The 11,706-nt window shown below is 46.6% G+C and overlaps 1 protein-coding gene across 2 annotated transcripts in view; it reads left to right on the forward strand.

Annotated features, from left to right (window-relative positions):
• The window catches only part of RAB28 (RAB28, member RAS oncogene family), a 96,758-nt gene extending 86,548 nt beyond the window's left edge, over nucleotides 1-10,210 (forward strand). Inside the window, exon 7 of one of the 2 annotated variants that reach the window (XM_006931212.5) lies at nucleotides 434-7,738. In XM_006931212.5, the coding sequence (XP_006931274.1) occupies nucleotides 434-508 (75 nt within the window). In that variant the 3' untranslated portion in view covers nucleotides 509-7,738. Of the gene's footprint in view, nucleotides 1-433; nucleotides 7,739-9,075 lie in introns of those variants that run through there. The other variant, XM_045056580.1, reaches the window with a different exon arrangement.
• Nucleotides 10,211-11,706: the final 1,496 nt, after the last annotated feature.

Here is an 11,706-nt window from a genome sequence, read left to right on the forward strand (position 1 = left end):
TGTCCCGGGAGTGTCTAGCGGGGGGCGGGGGGGCGCCTCTCTCGGGGGAGACTTACTGCCACAAGTACGCGCAGAAGTCTTGGACACCTAATTTTACAGCTGTAAGGGATTTTAGAAAACTTGTTCTTTCGTACCCTGTGTGGTTGAGGAAGTTTGGAGTTTGGAGAGAAGAAGGAGCTTTCCCAGAGGTCACGGAATCAAAGCTAGACCTGATCGGAAGCCTTCTGTCTCGAGGCCAGGGTGACCCTTTCCCAAGAGTGATTTGAAGTTGAAGAAATTTAAAAAAATCGTGACTTCTGTAGTCCTCAGGCCACAAGTCCATGCTTTCTCAACGGTGGTTTCTTTGTTTTTTATTTTCTAGCAATTAAGCAGCCTTTTCAGCCTTGCAAGGCAATAAGCCCTTCAAAGTATTTCATTTTATCCTTCCCTTCAGCCTCTCCTACCATTTTGGCCGGGCTTCGACGGAGACCGTATTCTCCCTGTGTTCCTCAGGAGAATAGAAGTTTGAATAAAAGAGAGCTCAACTCTCAAGGATCTTACAATCTAACAGGAGACATGTTTGTTGTTGCTGCTGTTGTAAAAGCTGTGATTAAATCTACTATTAAACTAAACTTGCCCAAGACGGTACGTTCAGCAGGAGATGAAGCCATGCTCCTGCTGTCATTTCGTGTTGTTTTTACGTCCGTGTGAAAACTGGAAGATTTTTCAGTTTTTTTTTCCCCCTAATCCAATTACTGCAGCACTAAAAGGTATGACTTGAAAAATATATATGATTGTACAAGCTGAGTGCTGCACGCATTCTAGCAAAGGCAGAGAGAAGTTACCAAAGGTCTGTGATCACACCAAAGCACTTTAGTTGTATGTTTATAAAGTTAGAGCACTGAAGGGGACTGAGCCGGGGCAGGAGGGAGAATGGTCTTTGTAGGGTTCGCTTTGTCCTGGACATTTTCAGGCACTTGTCACATGAGCTTTTTTTTTTTTTTTTTAATTTTTTTCTCACATCGGTCTGCAACATGAGTATCATTGCCCTCATTTTACACACGAGGGCCCCAAAGCTGAGAGGGAGTGGTTATAACCAATTCCCTCCTTGAGTCCATGGTAGAGCCAGGATCCGCACAAACCATTTCTGGGACGGGATGGACAAGGCTGGGTACTGATTTTGGCTGCCTTCCATTTGTGCAGATCACAACGCTGACCTCCTTGTGGGGAGTTGACCCGGCCTGAGTGTCTCGAGAAGTAGTGATGTCCACCGCTGGTCCCTCCACCTTCGCACACCGACCGCCTAGACCACTAGTGTCTAAAGAGGCTGGTGGCGGTTAAGTTTGCCCTCTGATCCCTGACTTGAGGATAGAAAGTGTGCTCCCCACCCCCACCCTGCGCTTTTGGTCCCATCGGTTTTGTCTTCCCCACCTAAACTTGACCCATCATTGAGAGCCTTTTGGCCCAAGGAGAGCAGGCACAGCGAACATGCAGTGTAACATATGGCCAAAGCAGATTTCTGAATTCCATATTACAATTTTCCCCATACCTCGGGTTTTATTTTTGAAAGAAAAAAGTAGGATTCATGCTTATTTTACTTTGACTGTTACCTCTCCTGTCTACAGTTTTTAATTTAAAAAATTACAAGTCTTTCCATCTAGTTTTAGGCACTTCGTCTCCTGAAGACACATGCTATAAAGTTTCAAACGCATTGTGGTCACTTCTGTTGCTTATTGAACTTTCAAAAAACACAAAAGTTTTCAGCCAGAACTGGTCATTGGATGCTGCCTTTCAAGTGCACCCTCTATTATGTGTGGCAAACCGCTCTGGAGTGGTTTTTGGAGTGGCCCAAAGAACTCCTGCGACTGCTTTATTATTCCAGGAGGAGGTAAGCCAGGGCCCTTTAAAGTCGATCGCTGAAACAATGTGATGGAGCATAATAATTTGTGTGTCAAATTTAAAAATAGAAAAGTTTTCTGGCCATCGCCCAGGCTAGTGATTGCTGTAATGTTGGCCATCCTGGAAGACCGTTGCAAGACTCAAAGGCCGCGGAAATGCAGACCTACCGAGCACTGTGGTAGACATCTGTTCACTGCCTCCCCAGCAGCCACGCCACCACACCTCCCACAGTATTCCCTGGTTGCCTGGTGGAGCCCTCCTCCATTTCCAGTCATGCAAAGCCCTAGGAGTGGATCCTCACTGGCTTGAACCCATTAGGATATTAATTTTTCCTGGCCTCGGGGATTGGCTCAGATATGAGTGGATAACTCCATGAAAGTTAATGAAACTGGAGGGGACATTTGCTGAGGTTTCGGAAAGAGAAAAGAAAAGAAAAAAGTTTCCATCCCCTGAGGTTTCCAGATGACTCTTTGCCCACTGGACTTGAACGAGCAAGGCTATGGCCCCGAGCAGCCATGGCAGCCGTCTTGAGAACACAGAGCGGGGGGCTGCCCAGGTACAGAGCTGATGTCAAGGGAGCAGAGGTGACGAGCGGGAGGGTCCCAGTCCCGGAAGCGGAGCCCCGGATCCAGTCATGCCACAAATTGTTTTAACAGCGTGACTCAATTTCCTTTCTCATTTCAGCTGTTGATTTATTCTTTTCTTAATTCTTCCATAAGCAACTGTTATGTACCGGGGCCTTTGCTTGGAACCAAAGACAGGGGTGAACGTGATCTGTGTTTTGTCCTCAAGACCTTAGTCCAGGCACATGTACGACTCTTCAAAGTGTAAAGACCCTGTTGAACGCTTCAATGAAGCCAATATAGGAAGATGTGGCTTAGCAGTGTGTGTGGCAAAATAAGGATTTCAGATAACAGGAGTCAGAGTCAACGGTGGGACATAATCACCTTCAAAAGCCAATATGATCTTAGGCTACATTGATGCCAAGAGAGTTTGTTCTCAAGGTGGTTTGTGCATACAGATCATCCGGAGGATCTTGATCCAGGAGACCCCAGGTAGGGTGGTTCAAGGTTCTGCATTTACAACAAGCTCCTAAATGGTACTTCATGCTGCGGGCTTTTGGATTACACTTCGCACTGTAAGGAATTAGACCATGCCTGCAGCATTTTCCCCCTTCCCAGTACCCCTCTTTAAGAGGATGACAGGTCATGTTCTGATAATGGTGAGGGGATCCAGTGTCCTGTGAAACAGTTGAAGGAAGACAGTATGCTTAATATGGAAAAGGGAAGGCCTCAGAGAGACTCTGATCATACTCTCTAAGTAGGTGAAACACTGTAGTTTAGAAAAAGATGAATCTTCTACTGTAGAACCTATAGGACCTCAGAAGTAGGATGGGTAGGCAGAAGCTATAGAAAGATTTCAGTCCAGGTCAAGAAAGAACCTTTCAAACAGCTGCTTCCCAAAGAAGACGTTGCTCTGGGGAGTGTGCCACATTGCAGGGCTGCAAATTCGTGGGCCATCAGGGACTAGGTAGGTAAATAAATGAATAAAGAATGATTAAGAATGTATGACAATAGGGAGTGGGTATTAAGCTGGGGTGCTCTGTCTAAAGCCATTCCAATCCAATTGTTAAGTTCTATCTGCCCAATAAAACCTAGGTATAGACAGGGCCACTTCTAACCCATCATAGAATTGTTGGGCCGATTGGACAAACAAAATGTTCCTTTCTCAAGTCACTTTGCTTCCATCTTTCTTTAAGAAAGATGTCCTTTGTTAGAACAAGGCATTTTACTGTCCTGGAAAATGGGTGATAAATCTACTATACTTGTGATATGAATGGCAGCTCATGGCTGTGGTGCATTCAGTCCTTTGGTGGCCAGATGGCCACCCTTGTGACTGTAAACCTTAGCGTCTGGATGTAAAACTGATGGAATTAGGAGGGAGAATTATTTGTCAGACTTCTACTTAGCAAAACCCTGGTGTTCATACTGGGCCCTAGGGACATGCGATGCCCAGGGATGCGTTCTCTGCCCTCAAGTTACCAGGGCGTCATGGCATCCTGGGTGTCAGGAGAGAAGCCGTGCTGCTAAACAGTGTGAGGGGCGCTGAGGGGTAAGTAAGTTCTGTCTGGACGGCGTGAGGGAGCGGTCAGGACAGATCTGATAGGGGAGGTGAGGCTTGGACTGACAGCCTGGCCTGGGGCACCCTCCCTCCCAACACCATCAGCCCGGGGAAGTGAACCTTTCTGTAGAGTGGGGCCTTTGGGCCGAGCTCAGAACCGCATACATTCCATTCTGTCTGGTCCTTCATCGCATCAGTTTTCCACCCCAGAGAGCTGGAACCGAGAGGAAAGGCAGACTATTTGTTTTAAAGTGCTGTTTCCAAGTTGTATTGAATGCGCCTGGGCCTCCCACACTGTAGATTGAAGTGAGGCTCAGGGCTGGAGGTTGGGCTGGAGGGGCAGATGTCACCGGTACTGTGCACAGGCCAGCTCAGTGAGCCACTGTCACCTAATCCTGGTGACCTGGCCACCTCAGTCCTTAACTAACCTGAATCCACAGGCGGCACGTGGCTAGGCCTCCTAGCTACCGTATCTCATCCCCTGATGCCCGGATTGCTCCAACAGCCTGCTTCCTGCAGAGACCTCCACAATGTGCTGCACACAGCTGTGAGAATGAACTTGACCCATGGGTCTGAATTAAGTTACTCTTGTTCCAAACTCCTCAGTGGCTCCCCTCGTGGCTCAGTGTCCTCTTCCATGAGAGGACAATGACCTCCTCAGCCTGACATTCAGAACCTCTGACTGCCTCCCCATGCTTGCTTCTGTGACATCCGTTCGTCTTCAACTCTGGTGACTGCTTCATTCTAGCAAGTGGTCCCTCTTCTCTGGGTCTCCACTGGGATTTTCTCAGTGGAAAGAGAGACCCCGAAGAGGCAAGTTAGAAAACCCGCGCTTCTGCTGGCTCAACAACCAATGGGCTGTGTGATGAGTGGCACCACTTGACGTCTCCAGGCCCAGTTTCCTGGGGCCCATTTGTGAAGCACGGTTCTGTTTGCTCTTTGTCGTCACCATGGCTCATTATGGATGCAGAGCAGGTATACTGAGCTCTTTGTAGACATCTTCTCAGTGCCCTGTGTGGTAACCAGCCTTTCAGATGGCCCCATGACCATCGCCTCCTGGTATTCCCATCCTGTGTTCTCCCCTCCTGTGCCGAATCGGGGCTAACCCATGTGACCCGTAGAATACTGCAGACGTGATGGAGTTCAAGAGGCAGTACAGCCTCCACCGTGGTCCCTCGAGTTGTTCCTTCTGAGGGAAGACAGACACCATGCCATGAGGACGCTCAAGCAGCAGTGTGGGGAAGGCCACTGCGAGAAGACCTCCCACCCACAGTTAACCGCCCCTTGCCAGCTTGGAAGTGAATCCTCTGGCTTTTCATTTGGCTGCAGCCTCACCAGAGACCCTGTGCTAGAAGCACCCAGCTGAGGTGTCTCCAAAGTCCACAGAAACTAGGAGAGATAATAAGTCATTAATGTTGTTTTAGGCCACTAACTCTTGGGACAATTTGCTTCACAGTGCTGGGCGACCAATACTGTGGGTATTTGTATTCTCTCTGACAGATGGAGAAACTGAGGCTTAGGGCAGTTTAGTAACTTGTTGGAGGAGGTTGTACAGTTGGGGAATGATGGAACAGGGATCCAAACCCAGGTCTGCTGGGCTCAGAAGCCTGACTTCTTTTTTCTTTTTTAATTAATTTATTCTTTCCACCTAATGTGGGCCTCGAACACACAACCCCAAGATCAAGAGTCACGTGCTCCTCCAGCTGAGCCAGCCAGATACCCCAGAAGCCTTAGGTACTTCTTAGGTATTGTGTGATACTCCTTACTTATTAGCATCCCTGTGGCTGATTCACAGTACGTGCTTACTAAGCAATTTCAAATGAGTGAACAAACTTCTTTCATGACTGAACATTTAAGTGGATTGCATGTAGAGATATATTAAAAATAATGAATATTTGCAATCTCCATTAAGTCAGGTTGGAGTTTCTTATTTATTGCTAGGACTAAGTTTAGTCTCCAAATGAAAAGACCTCTGTCATTTTTCTGATTATATAGATATTCTAAAATACTCATGCACTGTTGGTGGGAATGTAAATGGATGCAGCCACTGTGGAAAATAGTATGGAGGTTCCTCAACAAATTAAAAATAGAACTAGAATGTAATCCAATAAGTCTACTTCTGGGTATTTTTCTGAAGAAAACAAAAACACTAATTTGAAAAGGTATATGTGACCCTATGTTCACTGCATCATAATTTACAACACCCAAGATCTGGAAACCAGCCAATGTCCAGTCGATGGATGAATGGATAAAAATGTGCTATGTATATATGTACATACAGTGGAACATTAGCTGTAAAAAAGGATGAGGTCTTGTCATTTGTGACAGACCTACAGGGTCCTATGCTAAATGAAATAAGTCAGACAGAGAAAGACAAATACCATATGATTTCACTTTTGTGTGGGATCTAAAAAAACAAGTGAAAAAAACAAAATAGAAACGGACTCTTAGGTGCAGAGAATAAGCTAGTGGTCGCCAGAGGGGAGGGGGGTGACAGGATGGGATAAATAGTTGAAGGGGATTGGTAGGTACAGACTTGCAGTTATAAAATAAATAAGTCGTGGGGATGGAACGTACAGCATAGGAAATACAGTCAATAGTGTAATAATTTTGTATGGTGACCGATGGTAACTAGACCTGTCACGGTGATCATTTGATTGTGTATAAAAATATCAAATTGCTATCTTGTACACCTGAAACTACTATAATATTGTATACCAATGGTAATTTTTAAACAATATGAATAACCTTCCTATTTCTCAGCAATAAGCATTAGATGACTTTTCAAATCAGTGGGGAAAGGGTGTATCACTCAACAAGTAATATTAGGAAAACTAGCCAGCAGTAAGGAATAAGTATAAACCTGGATCCCTGCCTCATAGCACAAGTCCACTCATATGAGATAGAATTTTAAGAATTATTTTAACATACTGTAAAATACTTAATACAGAGGAAAATAAAGAGGTTACAGTCGCCCCTGCCCTGCTCATTATCATTGACATTTTGATGAAAAGCCACATTCTAGATCTCTCTGTGCATCAGTCCACAAGTCCAGAGGCTATACTAATAATGAGTTGCATTACATTAAATAACTCACTTTGCGATGTATGTTTTTCACTAAGTGCTATCATAGGTAAACATCCATAACGTAAACACACATCAGTTGTAATGGCTTCCTGGTCTTTGAGTGGATAATCCAATAACTTATGTAATCATTCCTCTATCTATGGACATTCGTTGTTTTCCCAAGTTTTCACTGTTACTGGAAACTATGCTTTGTTGAGCATCCTATGTATAACTTTCTGTATTTGCCTTTATGTTATTATCCACGGACTAAATTTCCAGAAGTAGGATTCTGGCTCAAAGGGTATTTTGAAAACAATTTTATATTCTCATAAATTTTGCCAAACCGCGTTTCGGAAATATTGTACCACTTTTTCTGCTAATGGCAGGTGACACTGTCCACTTCCCCGTGACCTTGGCAACATCAGAGTACGATGAGTTCCTCGTGTAAATGTAGCGGGTTCACTGACCTGCCTAGTGCCCTCCACAGCACGGGTGTGGACAAACTTTCATCAACAACCGTGAGCAAAGGCAGATCTGGTCTGTGTGCGACAACGAGGACTCAACGTCTACAGGAACGCTTCCCTGCTGCCTCTATTTCGGTCCTAAGTGTTTTAGTGTGTCAGATTGTTCCTTGTATACCCAGTAAATATCCTTAGAAAGCTTTCATTCCGAATCGTTTATCCTAACTCGAGTTGTATAAAATCACGGCACGCAAGTGGCTTTATTAAAACAAAAATAGCCAGCCTTCCATAGAAGGAGCCTTTGTTTCCTTGTTTCTCTCTGCCTTCCTCTGAAGTCTTAGTCCTCCCTGGCCGCAACCCCCTGCCATCCGGCAGAACTTACTAAGCCCTCGTGCCCCTGTCTTGTACATGGAAGGGAATCCTGCAGCTTTTCATGGGACCGCGGCCCCAGCAGAGACCCCGGGCCCAAGCGCCCGGCCAGCTCTGAGCAAAGTAGGAGCACCGAGCCGTCCCAGGGCCAAGTCTCTCCTGTTCACTCCTCTTCCGACCTTGAGCTCTCCTTGTCTGAGCCACTCGCCAGCTGTGTGACCTTGGGCAAATTCCTCCACCCCTGTCAGGCTCCGTTTTCTTCATCCACAGCGAGTTTAGTACATGCCGTCCGTGGTTCCCAAACCTGGCTGATTGTCAGAATTACCTGAGCGGCTTCACAAAATACCGATTCTGGGGCTTGACCTCAGCTGCAGGGCCCTGGATTCTGTTTGGAAATCATCAGACAGGGGCGCCTGGGTGGCAGAGTCGGCTGAGTGTCTGACTTCGGCTCAGGTCCTGGTCTCATGGTTCATGGGTTCGAGCCCTGCGTTGGGCTCTGTGCTGACAGCTCAGGGCCTGGAGCCTGCTGCGGATTCTGTGTTCCCTCCCTGCCCCTCCCCCACTAATTCTCTCTCTCTCTCTCTCTCTCTCTCTCTCTCTCTCTCTCTCAAAAATAAATATTAAAAAAAAAAGAGGAAAGCACTGGACAAACTCATCTCTCAGTGTATCTACTGCTCCCTTATGTGACCCAGAACATACTGCCAGTTTTGAAGCCTCAATCTGCAAATCTGCAAAATGGAATGATGATCATGGTGACTGTCCTAGGAGCTTCTTGGGGCTGACGTGAGACCCTAATCACGGGAGGCAGGACTTCAAAAACTTACAACAATTCCAAACAAGCACGTGAACTGTTGGTCTTTTCTGTGTGCTTTTCTTGGTGCAACTTGGGAGTCCAGTTTTGGCTCACCAATCCTGTGAGGGCCCCCCTTGTTACGGATAGGCAATCTGCTGAGGCCCCTCTTTGGCTTCTCCCACCAGCAGATTAGATTCCCTTGAAATCTCCTCATTTGTTTCTAATTTGGGGATGGGGCGGGCGGTGTGGATTGTCTCCTCCTGGCTTCCCAAAGACTCTTGGCCGTTGAACCAGCTTAACCATTTCCTCTCACGGCTCCCCACCCCCTGCTCTGTCGCTTGTTCTTATCCTCTGACACTTTCTCAGATTTGTCTTCCAAATTGGCAGGTGGCCCACTAACGGATTGGCTAGCTGCCCTGTGTTTGGGTCAGGGTGGAGGAAGATGCCATCGAAGCTGAGTGAACCAAGATGTGCACCCCATCCCACACCTCCTTCCCCAACCGAGAACAGGGGGGACCTAGCCTGGCTCATCTTTGGAGGCTCACTCCTGAAGACAGTGGAAGATGAGGGAAGGTAGAGGGAAGACATCGGAGGTTTACTGAGTAGCTACTCTGCACCAGGTACCGCGCTCGGCACTTTGTATGTATATTTCATAACAGGTGGCCTTTCTATCGCATCTGCTTTGCCAGGCAGTATTACGTAGGCCATCTGGTTTAATCGTCGTCCCAGGCCCCCAGTGGCAGTTGTGACTGTCATCTTACCAGGAAGCAGAGACTCAGTGGAGCGATGGGTCCTTGTCCGATATCACGCTGTCAATAAGAGGGAGGACCAGGATTTGAACCGGGCTCTTAGTGACTCCAGTCTGTCCCGCCCAACGGCAATGGAGTTCATTCACGCTCCACATTTAGCCTCTTCATTTCCAGGGACATGCTTGAACCTGGAATGGGGTTTCTCTTAAGTTTTTGGAGCCAAAATTATTTTAATTTTATGGCTAGGAAAAATGTAAACTTACATTTTCAGCAGACCAGAGATGATAAAGTATGCATTTGTCAAATAAAATTCTTTGCTGTGATAAAGTAAATCATTCCTTGGCCTTGTAAAAAATGAGGCCTCACTTGAACTGTTTTCACTTCAGCCTTTGCTAATATTTCTGTTATCTCCATTAGGGATTACAATGATGAATGCCTTTTATTCGCGTCGTTAAGCACTTCAGCGAATGTGTGAACACACAGGGCATCATAAGTCATAGGGAAATGAAACAACATGGTCTCCTGGAAAGAAGGAAAGTCTCGAGAGTCTGACAGATCGGGGCGGGCATTCTGCCCCCTGCCACTCTCTAGCTATGCAAACTTGGTCAAATTCCTCAGCTTCTCTGGGTCTCAGTTGCCTAATGTGTAACACATAGATAATACTTATCTCACTGGGTAATTTTAAGGATGGAATGAAATGACATACTTCAGGCACTTTGCACAGTTTCTGGCATGAAGTAAGTGCATAACAAATGTCAGGGTTATTATTGGAACAGCTCTCAAGGTAACTAGTTATTTAATGACACGCCCCGGGGCTCACGTTAGTTATTAGTCTTTTGGGCAGCAAGACTGGGTCTCACTAGGCTTACTGTTTGGGGGGGCCCAGCTGCTGATGTCCTTCTGCGCCTGTTAGAAATGGCTCAGGCAGTAGGCAGGGGAAGCTCATTAGTGGGTATATCTGTGGAGAGCTTTTTGGCTGCAAATAACAGAACGTTTAACTTCAAGTGTCTTAGACAATTAAGAATATTAATCGCCTCTTACCACACGTATTCTCAGGGTAAGCTGATTCCAGGATTGTTGAACAAAGCTGCTCAAAGATGCCACCAAGTTCCCAGATGCTTTCCTTCTTGTCTTTGCCATTCTTAGCCTGTTGGCGGTTAGGCTGGCTACCTCATGGTCCCAAAATGGCTGCAACGACTCCAGGTTTTTATGTCTTTATACTGCAAAACCCAGGGGTCAGAAAGAGGAAAGGGGATCCATCTTGTTTTCATGTCTCCTTTAAAGAAAGAAGAAAAATTTCCCCAAAGCCCCACCTCCCAGAAGACTTCTCATTCCTTTTGTTGGCCAGGATTTTATCAAATGCTCATCCCAGACCAGTGGTAGGGGGAATGGTTAGGGCCGGTGACTCTGAATTCTGGTGGAGAGTGAATTGGGAAGTCTTTAAAATATGTTCAGGTGTCTAGGTTATGCCCTTCAGATTGATTTAATTGGGCTTTGTTTATGTCCTTTTGTACACTCAGGTGAGCGTGTGTGTGTGTGTGTGTGTGTGTGTGTGTGTGTGTGGCACACGCATTCCAAAATGAACATCTAGGGTTAGGAATCATTGGTGTAACTCTACCAAGTTTTAGCTCCTGGTATGGGGGGTACCTTTTTGGAAAGGGAAGTATGGCTATCTGAGTAGACATCCAAAAGAATCTGCCAACATAGGTACAGTTCCAGGGAGCTAGGAAAGCTCTGGAAAGAGGGACTGGCATAGGAGCTGAGAGCCCCTCCCACCTGAGACACGCACGGGGCCCTCGGCAGGGGTAGGTGGTGGAAGGTTTTCGATGGCCGTGTAGAAAGAGCAAAATGTCGATCCTGGGTGGATTCTAAGCTGTACCAGAGCCTGAAGAGTCCATGCTTCATGGCTTAATGGAAGCTCTGGGCATGGCCAGCCTCCCCTGTGTCAACCCGGCAGCCTCTTTATCAGCCCACCATCTAAGAAAAAGAGTCAAGTGTAAAGTAATGGTTCATGGAAGTGCACCATCAGGTCACTGAACCAACATGTTATAACCGGTTAAAAACAGCAAGCTCCCTTCCCCGTTTATAAACATCTCCTCGATCAGCTCTTCATAGCATATACAACCAAGGAAAACGAATGTCCCTGTGTCCGTTGCCCTGGAATCACTGTCCCCTGCGCTTGTCCGGATGACCCTCCGATTCTGCTCAGTCCAGCACCCGCCCGACGCTGCTCACACGGACTCACCTGAGCAGAGTTCTGTGCTGCTTC

The sequence above is a fragment of the Felis catus genome, chromosome B1, assembly GCF_018350175.1.
Source record: "Felis catus isolate Fca126 chromosome B1, F.catus_Fca126_mat1.0, whole genome shotgun sequence".
NCBI classification, from domain to species: domain Eukaryota; kingdom Metazoa; phylum Chordata; class Mammalia; order Carnivora; family Felidae; genus Felis; species Felis catus.